This window comes from Prosopis cineraria, unplaced genomic scaffold, assembly GCF_029017545.1.
Source record: "Prosopis cineraria cultivar Desert tree isolate PC_DT_omini unplaced genomic scaffold, ASM2901754v1 PC1, whole genome shotgun sequence".
Taxonomy (NCBI): Eukaryota; Viridiplantae; Streptophyta; class Magnoliopsida; order Fabales; family Fabaceae; genus Prosopis; species Prosopis cineraria.
The window spans coordinates 4,769,771-4,785,825 of record NW_026555332.1 but is presented as its reverse complement, the minus strand read 5'-3'; the positions used below and the strand labels follow the sequence as shown (position 1 = coordinate 4,785,825).

The following is a 16,055-nucleotide window of genomic DNA, read 5'->3' as shown; positions in this document are numbered from 1 at the left end:
TCAAACTCAAGTGGTGCTGATGTGATTAATCTACAATTAGCCACATCCAAAATAATTAATACCTCCATAATTGAATTCATAGTCCTTTGTCTCAACACTTTCAAACTTTCCAAAATCATAATCTCTCACTTTAACACATACACATTGAATTCATTAACTTCTTTTAGTTCATATTAACATTGATTATCATTAATGGCCTTTAAACACCTCTAACAATTCTCATTAATGACCAATTTTAGGTATTAATGGCACCCACACACCAAAAATAAGTAAATCAATAAATGTTAGATTTAAATAACTTAAACAACTCCCATTAATTTTATTTAAGCCGATGAGTTTGAATTCATAGCCATTATAGACTAAAAATTATCATCCCATACCAAACCTAGCTTTTAAAATGGTGTAGAGAGGAAGAAAAGAGGTTAGTAATGGCTCACCTTAGTGTGAACAAGTTTGAATCACTCCTTCAAGCTTTAATCTCCAAGTCCTAACAAACCAAAACACAAGCTCCTCTTCCCTCTCTTTTAAAACTCACTTTTTCTTCATTTTTTCATGAGTTTGACTCATGTTTATTATAAAAAAAAATTGAAGAGAGGTCTCTCCTTGATTTGCCACTTATGTTCCATGATGGAGGTGGTGTACACCACAGCATACAGCACAAAATTATTTTCCTATGATTTTCTCCCTTTTTTATGTCCCAGTAACCTGATTTTGTGAAATTACCCCAATTTGGCTTTATTACACAAGGTTAAATTTTAAAATGTTATACTTATAGTGCTCAATCTTGTAAATTTATATGACTCAAGTGTGTTTTAAGCAATTGGAAGTGTGAGGATCAATAATTTTCATAGGTAACTTTTTCAGTGATGAAAAAGGTTGAGTTAATTGGATAATTTAATCCATTTATTTGCATATTGAATTATGTATAAGTTTGTAAAATGGATGATTTATGTATACATAAATGTAATTTTTAAAACCTAAAGTGGTAAAAGGATTTTGAACGTAGCATTATATATATACACATAGAAATCTAATTTATGAATTTATAAACTGTGTTTTATGATTGACTAACAATTGAATAGCTGATTGTATATGAGAATGCATCATTGTATGATTCAACATGATTGGCAAGAGGGTGGGAGCTCAACCTAAGGGAAGTAAATAGAAATCTATATGGTATTACTTCCACCATAGGTGGCCTCAATGTTCAATTATTACTCCACTATCACTTATAACAGTATGGGCCAGAGCATTATACACCTCGAGTATTCAACAAAAGGGAATCTATAGTCAAAAAGTGGTACAGCCTTTAGCCTGGTTGCCTTCCATATTAGAGAGCTCGAATTAATTTAGTTGTATAAACTTAGTCCAATATATTATTTATCCTACAAATTCAGTTGGAGGTAATTGAGGAGGTTTGGTTTGATATGTGATCATGCATGTGCATTTGATTGATATATATTTCTTTTTATTCCACTTTACCTGCTTGTTTACAATTTGATTTGTAGATAGATAGTTTAAATTATTTAGTTATTGGGACTTTGTCTCACCCCTTGATTACCATTTATAGGTGATAGTATTGATAGGAGCAAAAGGGAAGAGCCAGGTGAGGAGTAGTTTCATATTGCATTTTGTAATGCCCTGATTATGTGTAATATGTAAATGATATGGGCGCACGCATGTTGCCAATTAGGATTTGCATAGTTTTAAATGTACTTGCATGATGTGTTTGGTGAGATTGCATTTTAGCTTGGATTATATTATGAGAAGTTGTTATGTTGTGGGCTAAAATGTTAATGCAAGTACGTGGATAGATAATTAGTTTAGTTATGTGGTGAAATGATCAAAAATATTATTTGAATTATATTATTGTACGTGAAACTAATCCATTAGGTGTTAGTTGGTCCATTTGAGGTGGTTCAAGCCTCACATGAGGCTAATATGAAGCTAATGCAATAAGGTTGGGTTTTGGGACACTTGATTACACTTTACTTTTGAAAAATGATCACTTTGCATTCAGGTGTTCAGTTTTTTAAATGAAGTGATATTTAAGGATAAAGCATGTGCCATTAGCTAGATAATTGAATAAACTTTAGGTGAACGCTTGAATTACTTTAATCAAAAGATGGACAAGGCAATGACACACTCTAAAAGTTCGCCTTTAGATGCTGCCATGCAAGGATGGAGCTAGAAAATTTTATCAGGGGGCCGAGATGACAAAGCATATATTAAAGGAAAGTCAAATATATATATATATATATATCTCACTAACATAACATAAATATTTCAAAGTATATATTTAATTTTACAAATATATAACAAAAATAAATATATACTTTCTTTTTTAAGTTTTGCTCTTTTCATGGCATAAGAATAATTAATTATTATGTGTATAATAAACTTTTAGCAATTTTCTTCTTAATATAAATTTATCATTAAATTGGTAAAATTTCATCTTCCTCATGAAGATTGAATGATTCAAATATATCATTAGGATCTAAAATTCTGTTCAATCTAAGATCTGGGTTTGAGATGTAAGAGACAACCTAAATGAGAAATCTAAATGAATACGCCAGATCTTGATATTTGTTCTCTCTTCATTGGTTTTTTTTATTTTTGTTCTCTCTCTCTCTCTTGATTTTGTTTTGATTTTCTTTGCAATTATGCGTATTTTCTTCACAATCAAATGATGATGGTGATGCTTATAGATTAGTAATCTTTTCTTGGCTTGGTTGTCCACTTATGCTCTTTGCATTTGTTGGCTTACTTGTCAAAAGATTTCTTGGGTTGATTTTCTAATTTCTTCAATCTCTTCTTCATGGTTGTGGCTATTACTTATCAAGGTTTTGGGTATTTGAACTTGAAGGGTTTGGTGAGGGTGGATTTGAAGAAGATGATAAGGATGATGAGGGTTTTGTTTTGGATGAAAGCGACATGAATTTGATGAAATCAAAAGGTGATAGACAAATTAGTTTGATTGGGATTATGATGAGTGAGAAGTTAAATGACTTGAGGATGAGGATGATAAGTTGAATATGGATAGATTTGCTACAATAGGGTTGGGTATGGTAACCTTTAATGAATGATTCTGGCAAGCAAATCCCAGTATGGAGTGTTGGGAGTTGTAAGGGATTGAGAATCTTAGGCAAGTGGGGATATGGAGTTTGAGTCATATACCACATGTAAGTTTTACAAATTAAACATGGCATTTCTGTTGGTCAAACTTGAACTTTGAAGGTAAACAAATGATGCATTTAATAGCAAGGTGAAAAAGCCCCTTTTTTTAGTTATGGGAATATCAAGCTCCAAATAAAAATTTATGATACTTAGTGTTTCTGGAGAGAAATTTGTACTCTCTTTCGCTTTCATCATTCTCCTATTAATCTCGCCAATAACTTACCATATATATTTTTACTACACGTATTTGCTTTAAATTCAAAATTAATTAATTTAGCAAATAAGACACAAAGCTGTACATCAAGCTGTTGGTCCCAATCGTTCATCAGTTTTTTTTTTTCATTTAATCTAATCACTTGAAAAACGTTTTGATAATTTATTTTGATTCATGTCAATACATGGTGAAAATTGAAATAGACCACTAACAAAATGAATGGCATGGGTTGTAATGTAGAGCAGGTTATTCGAGCCAAATCTAAATATGTCTGAAAAAATTTAAGGCCGGGCTTTAAACAAATATAATTTTTTTATATTTGAACTAGCCTGAAAAAATTTAAGCCAAGCCTGAACTCCCAAATAAAAAATTTTTATTTTTAAAAATATATAAAATATAATTGAATATAAATTAATTTTTTAATTTTCAGGTCATTTTATACTAAAATTTCATATATTTGAGTTCTATACATCATTTAAGTATTAAAAAATATATTTTATATTTTTTATATGATAAAATAATTAATTTTAAAGGAAAAAATTAATCAAAAAATAATTTTAAAAATAAAATTTAAGTATTTAAACTTTTTAAGGAGTCGAGTTTGTTTGAATTCGAGTTTATTGGGGCCGAGCCCGAATAGGCTTGGCTCGCCCAAATTTTTAACTTTATTGTAATATGTGTCATGTTGTGGGCCATAACTCTTTCTAAGTTTTTAAATTTTTTTAATATTATATAGACAGTCCTTTAAATTTTATATTTTTAGGGAAAACACAATCAACAATTTCTATAGTTTTATTGAATTTTACTTTTAATCTTTATAATTTTTTTAATATTTTTAATTATTATAATTTTAACAAGACTAGGTGACGTTTGCTAATTAAGTTTTTATAATTTTGGTATTTTAAAAAAAATTTATAGGAATTAAAAGCAAAAACCGATAAAGTTATTGAAATTAATGATTGTGTTTTCCCCACTTTTTAGTTTGGAAGAATGACATTCAAATCTTAAAAAAAAGGATCAACAAAGGTTTGGTCCTTGATAAAATTTTAAAAGAATATCAATAAAGAACCTTAGAAAAGATTTAATTTCATAAAAGAACTTCTAGTAAGTAAATATTAACAAATCAACAAGCTAAGTGAAGTTCTTATTTTAACAAGCCTCCAATCCATCTACTTTCTTATCAAATATTAAATTTATTCAAGGGTTTTTCATTGATATTCTTCCTAAAATTTAAAAAAAAATAAGTTATAAATATTAATTCAACTAATTACAAATTTGGAAGTTCCATCCAATGACAAAAACACATTTAAATTATAAATTTAATTCTCATTTTATGATGGGGATTCTTATTTTATTTGCAACTGTAATTAATATTTGTATCTCATTTTTCAACAAACAAATAACGATAATCTACTTGTCATTAATTTAATTTTCTAGAACTTTATTATATATCATTGTCCTATTTAATTTTGGCCCCATAAAAAATAAGTTGTAGCTCCGCTCTTTTTTTATTTCTCTCTCTCTCTCTGTTTTTTTTGGGCCAAAGTTATAGCTTTGCTCTTGATTTTAGCCGAGACTATTCATTGAAGCTCAAAACTCACTCAACTTGATCTAACCCGATCGAACATAATCTAACTCAAGTTGAGAAAATTAGTACGATGAAAAAATTAGATTGATCAGACTAAGTTATAGAGAGAGAGAGAGAGAGAGAATTTAATGAAAGAAATTGACATGAGGCGAATGAGCATGGAAGCACGTGTTAATATGAACAAGTCAAGGGGTGTGCGGCCATGAGCATGAAAAGGACCTAATCACCTCAGCCAAGACGCAGCTTCTGGGAACATTAACGCTTTTTCCCTCCACCAGTTCTTTCTCCCCCATTACGTTGGTCCTTTTTGCCACGTCTTTTCGGACTCTCTTTTTCTTCAATTATATATATTATTTTATACCCAATAATGCTACTTTATAATTATTACGAACAAGGATCCCTATTTTTTATTTTTTGCATCTCCATCACCGATTCCCAGACAACCTAAGAATGAAGCCCAAGAGTGTGGGACCCATAATGCTGATATCCAATCAAAAATTGAAACTTTTTGTCTCCTTCTTCCTCTCAATTCTTCCATTTTTGTTCACCTTATATGCTTACCCTTCAGATTCATGCATTCTAATCAACAACCTCACCGACGGCTCCCATTGATTCATCCCACGATCTCCAATCATTTTTGATCCCACCATCCTTTTGGTGGGGAGAAAACATTCTCGATGAAAGTGGTTTTGATTTTTACTACCTACTTTAAAAAATGACTTTTTTCATTTAAACCAATCACCCTTGGCTTTTAATTTCCCAGTGGGTGGTTAGTGAAATGAAGGAGGATAGTGAAGTCTCAAAAAAGCTAATCATTAACAGTTAGGTCTTTGAAATTTTTTTAAAAATAATAAATTGCAAATATTAATTTCAATAATTGCAAATCTAAATCCCATTTACAAACTAAAAGTTACATTTAAAATGTAAATATTTTATCTATAATTACTTAAATCAGTGTTTATAACTTATTTTTCAAACAATTTTGATCAAGGATCGAACCGTTATTGATTTTTAATTTTTTTTAAATTTAATTGTCATTCTTTCCCATTAAAATCAGTTAATATTTTAATAAAATAAATATATTCTCCAAAATTGACTAAGTAAATACACAGTGGTGGGGGTTGACCGCATGCGTTGTTAACTTTTTACTGTGTGGGACAGAGGAAGGAAGGAAGGAAGGAGAGAGAGATGGATATTGGAGACGCAAGGTGCTTATTTAAGCATTCAGCTCAGGCTCTCTGGTCTTTTTCTTTCTCATTCCTCATTTTGTTCGTTTTGGGTTCTTGTGATAATCTGTTAGAGTATAGTATTAAAGTAGCCAAGCATCTATTCAGCTTTGGATTTGTAAGTCTCTCTCTTTCTCTCGCTAGTTAGTTCTCTGAATCTTTTATCTGCTAAATTCTAGGGTTAGTGGTATTGAAGGATTGTCTCTTCTTCTCCCTTCTCCTTCTTGTTTTTGAGCAATCTTATTGTGATGAACATTGAATCGATTGATTTGTGGGGTTTCTATAAATTGATTTCTGGCTACATCCAATTTAAATCTAAAGAGAAATTTAGGGTAATTACTTATTAAAAAGGGTGAAAATATTACGGCGTTGATCCCATAGAACAGATATTCGATTGATTTTGTGCTATTTGGAAGAGATTTGAAACTCTAGATCTCTTAAAAAATGAGATTGGCTTGTACAGTTTCACATTGATTGACTGGTTGGTTTGTTTGCTTGTGCGGTGATGGTAATAATTGTTCATAGTGCAGAAAGAAATATTGAAAACCCTTGCAGTCCAATCTGAAAATGGAAATGGATTGTCTAGACATCAAGTCTTGACTTGAGAGACTTGGGTGAAAATAATCACTGAAGTAAATATTCAGTTTTCTACTAACTAGTGCTTTGGTATGTCAAGAGAGATTTTTGCTTCATGAATTATTGATTCTTGATAACTATTGTTCTGACGAAGGTTTTGTTACAAATATTTCTATTTTCAATTATGTTCATGGCTATTTCCTTATCTATTGTAGATTTGATTTGGCAGGAATCTTGAAAATTTTATATTAGATCTGAAGGTGAGCTGATGTGCTAACACCCGGACACCCAGACAACGAATTCTTCCTTAATCTCCCCTCGGTATCAAATGCAGGCAAAAGTTTCCCCTAATCCACCCTCTTTTCCAGATTTTGGTTTGCAGCATGGTCAACAGAGGTGGGAAGAACCCTCTATGTCAGATTACGGTATCCGGATGGAAGCCTTGTTTAAAGAATTCAACCAAGCCTCCGGAATCCAGTCCTTGTTTCCATGTGATTCAAGCAACGGGATTAAGATCCCCAATCAAGAAAATTGTCAGATGGGCGACACATCCCGAACTGGTAAACTCCAAGATTGGGATCCCACCATGATGTTGGAAAATCTTTCTTTCCTGGAAGATAAGATTCATCAGCTTCAGGGTCTAGTGCAGTTGATTGTTGATCAGAAAGGTCAACAATTCAGACAACCTGATGAAATTATTACTCAAGAAAAGCAGCTTGTCACAGCCGATCTGACGTCGATTATAGTTCAATTGATCTCTACAGCAGGTAGTCTTCTTCCTTCTGTCAGGCTGACTACTTCAGACACCAGTCCATCTGTTGGACAGCATGGCCAGATTCCCGGGATGACTTTTCCTTCTGGACTGGATATGAGTAATAGTATCCAACCACAACGTGATATTAGAGATAAAATATCTGATCATTCCAACCAGATTGACCTGACTAATACGTGTGAAATGGAGCAAATCCACGTGGAAGAACACGAATCAAAAGACGAAGAGGATGTGGATGAGGGCGAGAACCTTCCACCAGGTTCCTTTGAGATTTTACAGCTAGAAAAAGAAGAAATCCTTGCTCCTCATACACACTTTTGTACAATATGTGGGAAGGGATTCAAGAGAGATGCAAATCTTCGGATGCATATGAGAGGCCATGGTGATGAGTACAAAACCCCGGAAGCGCTTGCAAAACCTAACAAAGAATCCGCGTCTGAACCAAAGCTCATCAAGAGATATTCCTGTCCCTACCCTGGCTGCAAGCGTAACAAGGATCACAAGAAGTTTCAACCTCTGAAGACTATTTTATGTGTGAAAAACCATTACAAAAGAAGTCACTGTGACAAGAGTTACATTTGCAGCAGATGCCACACGAAGAAATTTTCTGTCATGGCAGACCTTAAAACTCATGAAAAGCATTGTGGTAAGGATAAATGGCTTTGTTCATGTGGCACAACATTTTCAAGGAAAGACAAGCTTTTTGGACACATTGCTCTGTTTCAAGGCCATACACCAGCAATACCCTTGGATGAATCAAAAGCACCAACTGGGCTGGCTGATATGGAAAGCAAGGAGAACAATAGCAAGGGAGGAAGCTTTGGATCAAATGCTTCTTGTGATAGTGGCATTCAAAACATCATGGATATGAAAGGCATTACTGACGATCCTATCAGTTATCTCTCATCATTGAACTATGAAACCTGTAACTTTGGTGAATTCAATGATTTTCCTCGACCCCCATTTGAAGACACTGAAGGTTCATTTCCTTTTCTCATGTCTGAATCCTTCAACTATGCTCCTAAATGTGGAGGAGAGTCAAGTTCTGACAATCTGTTGTGAATCTTGTGATGATCTATGATTATGATGACGACGACTACGACGACGCTGCTCTAGTTTTACATTGTGCAGGGATTCATTTACTTTACTGATTTCCTTGAAATTTGTAAAGCATAGTAATCTCGTGTACTTGCAATTCCGTAATATAGAAAGACATTTCCTTGAAGTGCATATTCTTTATTCAAACCGAAACTAGTCATTGTCTTAGCCAGAGGACTCTGTCATCTTTCCATGAGAAATAGCTCGAGTGTGTATGATTCAGACTTTTGGGCCATGCAAAAGTCAATATCATTTCTAATATCATCGTCTACTTAATAACCATAATAAATTATTGTCTAGAAATTCAAACCAAAATAAATAAAAAAGGTAAAATCGAAAAAGAAAATTAATTATCCTAAATTTGCCTTGCATTAAAAGATTGAAAAAAAGTTAAACCTTTTCTATTTTTAAAATTATGAGGGAGTAATAATATATATATTTTTTTAACCATGAGGGAGTAATGATTTACTCTTATCAGAAACTTGTGAAAGAATAAAATTAAAAAAAAATTGATGATTCATTTTTCATGCAAAGGCATTGCAAATGCAAGGTAGGTTAAACGAAGTTCTTGTACAATCAGGCAGAATTAAACACAGACCAAAACTCAACCTTGCTTCCCCTAAAGCTTATGCATTATATATTTATGACCAGCAATTAGTCACAGCATTTTGGATCAAATGCAAAATGAAATGTAAGGCTAAACCGAGCTGTTTAGCGGGCGGAACTGAATGGCCTGTAACGAGAATTGTGAAGCAGAATAAGCTTCAGACCCTTGGCACCTTCTCCCTTCGATGATTTCCTCGAAGGGAAACGATAATATTTCTGCCTTAAAACGACATCATCCTGGCAACACCAAGTCTGTCCTCGAGGAGAGCTATTGACCCACAGGAACCTCTCAGAGAATGGGTTCACTAGACTATCACGAAATTCCTGCACCGTCTCACATGGCAACCCCTGCAACATCCGAGAGTTTATCAAGATCTTAAAATATCTACATTCTGAGGTGCAGTTAACGAGAGATAGGCATCGACACAAACTTCAAAAACTACATATCATAACACACTAGAATACAATACAATATACGTAATCTTGGGATGTGTTATCTTGAGTATATAAATATCTAAATGAACGACAAGAAAAAAATTTATAAAGCGTTATATTTCATTAAAACAGGACCTTTAATCTCCGTTACTGGAGTCATCTATGTTCAGTGCATGACCAAGCCCATAAATTTGTTTTTCTTTTCCTCTTTTTGGTAAATTGATTTTCATTTCTGACAACCAACCCCACCCAAAAAAAAAAAAAAAACCCGGTTGCATGTTACACGACAGTGACATTCCTACTAAAGTGGTGTGAGGAGCTTCATAGATGAAAAAAATTAATAAAATTTGCTTGTAGAAAAAGATCAAAAAAAGATATATGACTAATTAGAAGCTGCAAAAGTAGGAAAAAGTACCTACCTCTGCCATGGATTTGATTTTCAAGGTGACATCGTCGCTAAGAAGCACAAACTGTCCATCGTTTTGCTTTCTTCTATGCGTAAGAACATAGTCAAGGATATGATCCTCAGTTGTTGGTGAAACAATTTCCATTGAGCTCTTGTGGGATGAAAGGTAAAAATTCCAACCCTCTTCATTAAATTGAGTACGTGGAGTAGCAGGTGGTGTGGGAGCGATCAGCATTCCCTCGTCTATTGAGCTTTGGACATGAATCCACCACTTTGTCTTCATCATGCATTCCTCAATCCATTCCAATGCCAAAGAAGCCTCTGAAGTTCTTCTAAAGAAACTAAACTGTCGCTTAATGCCGTCCAGTTCTTTTATAACTGAAGATACAGAGTGACTAAGAACCATATTTGTATTGTAAAGTAAAAATGTATATATTAATTCCATTACCTATCCTTGGAATGATTAAACGAGTTCCCTTGAGACCCTGCAAAAGCATCAGAGCTTTCCTAGACTCCTTGTTCAGAAGAGATGCAGTGTCAACAACCATGTTCCAGCTCCTCTCACTGACATGCTGCGAATAAAACACATCTAAAGCATGTGTGATAAATGAACTCTTGAACTATTCAAAGTAAACTTTAACAATCAATTCAACTTACAGAAGGGTTATTGCTCTCATCCAAAATATGTGCACAGGTAATGGCACTGATGTTTTTTGCAGCAGAAACAGAACGAGATGTCTCTGGTCTGCTCTTGCCTCCGGAGTTTGTAAGAAGTGATTGTAAGGGTAACCTTTCCAATCTGTTTTCCCGTGCCACAGCGCCTTGATCTTCCCCCAACTCGATACAACTGCCAAAGGGTCTTCTTTTTGACTTCTGTTCTCTGGCAACTGATGTCTGGTTCTCTTTGCCTGAAGTGCTTTTGGAGATAAAATTAGCATTTGAACTGCGTGCTTTTTGTAACTTGGAATGTGTAGGTTCTTCTAGTTTACTTTTATTTTCCAGTAACAACAATTGAAGGGTATTTGGGCTAAAATTTTCCTTATCTAGAGTATGGTATTCTTCTTCTTCCTCATCTAAATCAGATAAAAGATTCTTTGGAACCGTTTTATCTGTGATATTCTCCTGATTGCTCATATCTATAACATTCTGCTCCAACTTGATATAACTTCCAAATGGCTTTCTTTCTGACTTCTGTCCATGGGCAACTTCTAGATTCAGGTTCTCTTTTTCTGAAACGGGGATCTCACCCAGATAGATCTCAGGGCTTAAGTAATCCTTGGAATTGTGTGACCTTTGTCGTGACTTGAAATGTTTGATTTCTTCCAGCTTTCCCTTCTTCTGGAACCGCAGTTTCAGAGCATTTGGGCTGAAGTTTTCCTTATCTGGAGTGAAGATTTCTTCTTCTTCATCCCCATCTGAAACTGATAAAACATCCTTCGCTTTTGCTTTCTTTTTGATATCCTTTTGGTAGCTCACTTCAACTTGATTATCAACGTTAGCTTTGCTCTTCACTCGACTCTTACTGGTCTGAATCTGAGGGGCACTTGTAGCTTTACCTCTCCTTGACCAAATGTTATTATTATTATTACACAAGAAATCATTTTCAGTAGACTCTGCACTTTTTTCAAGAATTTTCTTCTCAGAGCATCCTGCTGTAGCAGCTAGAAATTGTTGGGTCTGGTTCTCTTTCTTGTTTGAAATCTCCATGTTAGATTCCTCAGACAATGATGTAATTGAGGATTCGGCTGGAAGAGAAATGAAAGAGATGTTATTGTTGCCATTGTCACCAATAGCTTGAACTATTCCATCCATTGAGTGCCCTTGCTCATGGCAAGCGATAGAATTCTGGTTTGGCTTACGGTCTTGGCAACAATGAATTTGTTCTTCACTACCAGGTAATGAATCCAAAGCAACGTCAATTGGTTGAAATTTGGTTTCTCGAGTAGCTTCTTCAACTGTCAAGAAAGTACTATCAGTTAGTAGATTCTCTGCCCCACTTGTTATAATGTAGGCCCCTCTATCATTATCTCCCAGTGTACATACAGACCGAGTTTCTCTAGGCATTTCAGCCGCTACAAGTGAACCTGCTATATCAAAAGATGCAGGATCTAGATTTGTTAGCTTGTTGGACCTATGCTTTTCGAAGGGAACCTTCTGCTCAACAGGTGGTAATTGTGAAGTAAATGTACCTAATGGAGCAATTTGCTGATCATCTTGAAATTGCTGCATTTTGGTCCCTTGGACAGCTTCAACAACTGGCAAACAGATGCTTTCTCTCAAATAATCGCCCAACGTGCTTAAAATGTTGGTCTCTTTGGGAACCTCTGCTTCAGAATAGCCCTGAAATTCCTCTTCAACATGGAATAAAGATCCCCTGTTCACAGAAAAATTAGGCATTTTCTGTGGTCCCTGAGAGGTGGTATTCAGATTACCACTTACATGAGGTGGCGATAGAACTTGCAAATCTGTGTCACACACTTTGCTTTGACTGTGATAGTTTGTAGGCACATATGATATTTCAGTTCCAAAGAGGCCAACAGTAGTTTTAGCTCCTGGGTGGTCATCAGCTGGGCAATTCTCCTCTTCATGACAGTAAAAAGAAAGGCTGTCTTGTGAAGGAATTTCTTTCTTAGCAATGAACTCTAAATTCTCATCAGTGAATAAACAATAGATAGACTCCAGTATTGAATCCACTGATTGAACTTCTTCATTATCTACTTGACAAAAGCTTTCATCCTGCAGGCCACAACAAAGAGAAGAGTAAAGTCAGGATGAACTTTGTTTACAAACAAGCCTTGCTACAAGCCTAATGCTCCAAGATAAATGCCTGAAATCTAAAGCCAAATGACCCCTGCCTGATGCGCAATACAGCTAGAGCTTCCCCATGAAGAGGCGCAATTTAATGACAATGACATCAAATATGGCTTCTCTTGGAGCTTCCACAAGCTACTTAATTGACTTTTGGCTTAGGCATTACTATATTCATCATCTTATCGTGGATCACTATTAACATTTTTCTTTTTAATTATCTAATTTTATCCTATTTTGCCTGAATAATAATATTAAAGATGTCGATCACAAATGATTCATCATCATATTAACACAATTCAACTTTACACAAAAAATCAATAACAGGGAATAAATGAAACATTTTTTACATCTATAATACTTAAACACAAACTAATAGACTCAAAACATGAAATTAAAAATTAAGTTAATATCAAAGGACAGAAAAGAGATTTAACGAGGTCATACATAAATACTATTAAGAAAGAAGAAACTAAGAGTCAACAATATTTATCCTCTTCACCGATAGAGCATCACAGCATGAATTCGTACCTGCGTCATCTCTTCTTCTTCTTCTTCTTCTTCTTCTTCGTCAGGCAATGCATCATCCTCCTGTCCTTTTTCTGCTTCCACAGTCATATCCAATTCCGATGCAAAGGGATTTTCCAAATCATAGGCACGGCTTATGGGAATCCAATGCAGCCGATAAAGTCTACTGGAAGCCCCAATTCTTAACGTGTCGCCCTCCTTCATTTCCACCCTCATACCAGGCTCAATCTTCCTTCCCGATACCCACGTCCCGTGCACTTCCCACGACCAAGAAGCAATCAGGATTCAAGAACCCTAAAATAAAACTCAGAAACAAAGAAGCTACAGAATCCAACATGCTAATGCTAGTAAGGATTACCGGAAGATAAATCGATCACAAAGAGCTTCTGCGAACAAGGATTGGACTGAATCTGGAGGTGAAATCTGCTAATGCTGGGATGAGTGAGCATGATGTTGCAATCAGGATGTCGCCCAACGATCAAGATGTGATCGTGGCGGTCATGATATAGAACGGAAGAAGCTAGGGGTTCTGGTTCAGGGGATTTGTTGACGATGAAGACGTTCTTGAGAATGGCACCGTTCTTCAGCACCGTGAAGACTGGGATTTTCAATTCTGCAGCTTCCGGTAAAGACAGGGTCTTGGCCATTACGCCGGAGGGTGACAAAATCTCCCTCAGGTCTTCAGAGAGAATCTGAGTTTGAGTTCGTTGAAGGTGGGGGAGAGTGAAGTGGGGTATAAAGATTAATTATAGAGTGAGAGAAGAGGGAAATCCGAAGGGTTTGAGCATTTGGCATATTGAAGGATTTGTTTTGTTTGTTTGATTTTTGAATATTCGTCAATTGAAAAAGGTGACCGTTACATAGTGATTTGTGACTCGTGAGGCAACGGCTAATTAGTCACATTTTCCTCTCATGCGACCGGCGTTACATTCCCTGTAATAATGATGCACGATGCACCACAACAGCTGTTTCCATTTTTCAAAAATTATGTGTGTGTGTGTGTGTGTATGTAGCAATTTTTATATAGGGAGAATTTCAGTTTGGAGAAGAGATTTAATTTTAAGTGAATTTAAAAATATTTTAAAATTTTAATTCAGTTTAAAAAAAAAGTCAAAAGAATTTCAACAAAAAAAAATTAAAATATTCTTCACCTGTTATGCAAAATTATTAATTGTTAATTTTCTTACTTCATTTGTTAATTTATGAATATAAGTTAAAAATTATACGAGTTGACATATTAATAATTATATAAAATTTAATATCAGTTTTTCAATTATAAATAGCAACATTAATTATTAAATTATTAACTTTATTTATTAATTTACTAACATCAGTTATAAATTACTGATAGGTCTTATAATTTATTAAAATTAATTATAAATTACTAATAGATGTTATAATTCATAATTAATGTTAGTAAATTAACAAATAAAGTTAATAAATTAACAACTAATGTTACTGATTGTTTAACAAACGGATATAATTTACAAGTAATATTAATAAATTAACCAGTGTAGTAAGAAAATTAACAATTAATGATTCTGCATAATACATGAAGGGTATTTTAGTATTTTTATTGTTAAAATTCTTTTAATTTTTTTCGCTTAGACTGAATTGAAATTGCAGAATATTTTGGACTCAACAAAAATTAAATTTCCTCCTCAGTCCTCAACTGGAATTCTCCCTTTTATATTGGTAAATTCTTTCATTTTGTAGATGCGGACTGATTTAGAAAATTCAAAATTGTTCATTTTTATTTTGGGCTTCATAATCTTATTATAAGCATGTGAAATTGCACTGGAGTTTTGAAATGTAAGATGGAAAAGTTATTGTTGCGTACAAGTATCTATCTTACTATTTATTAAAATAATTATATTTAAAATATTGTTGGGTATTAAAAGTGGTTATTTCTCTTAATAAATACTTTCTCCAGTCCTATTATAAGATACTCTATACATTTAAAAATATAAAGTATTTTTAATTAAATTTCACCCCCAATAAAATAGTTATCTACTTTTCAACTAATCATGTCTTTTCATATTTACCTTTATTAAATACCATATAATAAATATAAAAGTCATTATTAATAGAGATACTTTTTAAAAAATGCAATGATTATATCTCGAAAGACTAAAAATATCTTACATTTTTTAACATCTAGCTTCTCAAAAAATGCCTTACATTTTTGAAAAAAATCTAATCATTAATATAAGACATTTGGTGAGGTATCAATTATGTGGTTCCAATATTATTCCTATTTAAATTGATTAACTATGAAAAAGAATATAATGCAAATTTAAAAATATTTCCTTTAAATATAAATAAAATTGTAAGTTGATTTTATTTTCAAACAAAATTAATAACACAACTACCTCTTCTTAACTCCAATGAAGTGGTTAAATTTATCTTATAATTAAAATTGGAGAGAGTATTTAAATTTTAATTCATCATGTTTTAAGAACTAGCTCTTTTCAAGAGGCTCACTTGCAGTCTAAGATGAAACAGTTTTCATTTTAATGGTAAAAAAAAAAAATAGAGAGATATGTAATATATCAATCAGACACTCCTTGTCATTAGTATTGTAATATACTACAGATTTTCTTACTATTATTATTTTCTTC

At 33.6% G+C, this 16,055-nt stretch overlaps 2 protein-coding genes across 4 annotated transcripts; one reads left to right on the top strand and one right to left on the bottom strand.

Moving 5' to 3' along the window:
- The first annotated feature begins 6,183 nt into the window (after window positions 1-6,183).
- LOC129304130 (protein SENSITIVE TO PROTON RHIZOTOXICITY 1-like) lies at window positions 6,184-8,778 on the top strand. Of its 2 annotated transcripts, none has more exons than XM_054943794.1 (2): window positions 6,184-6,323; window positions 7,011-8,778. In XM_054943794.1, the coding sequence occupies exon 2, from the start codon at window positions 7,110-7,112 to the stop codon at window positions 8,613-8,615; it is 1,506 nt and encodes a 501-aa protein (XP_054799769.1). In that variant the 5' UTR covers window positions 6,184-6,323; window positions 7,011-7,109; the 3' UTR covers window positions 8,616-8,778. The 2 variants fall into 2 exon arrangements, with proteins under 2 accessions (XP_054799769.1, XP_054799777.1); XM_054943802.1 differs by having other exon boundaries at window positions 6,203-6,220.
- A 393-nt stretch (window positions 8,779-9,171) lies between these two features.
- On the bottom strand, window positions 9,172-14,236 carry LOC129306709 (FHA domain-containing protein PS1). 2 transcript variants are annotated; one of them, XM_054947432.1, is made up of 7 exons: window positions 13,793-14,236; window positions 13,438-13,691; window positions 12,288-12,834; window positions 10,756-12,182; window positions 10,547-10,670; window positions 10,112-10,476; window positions 9,172-9,605 (listed from the first exon to the last, which is right to left on the bottom strand). In XM_054947432.1, the coding sequence occupies exons 1-7, from the start codon at window positions 14,079-14,081 to the stop codon at window positions 9,363-9,365; spliced, it is 3,249 nt and encodes a 1,082-aa protein (XP_054803407.1). In that variant the 5' UTR covers window positions 14,082-14,236; the 3' UTR covers window positions 9,172-9,362. The 2 variants fall into 2 exon arrangements, with proteins under 2 accessions (XP_054803407.1, XP_054803400.1); XM_054947425.1 differs by having other exon boundaries at window positions 10,756-12,834.
- Between the last annotated feature and the right edge of the window lie 1,819 nt (window positions 14,237-16,055).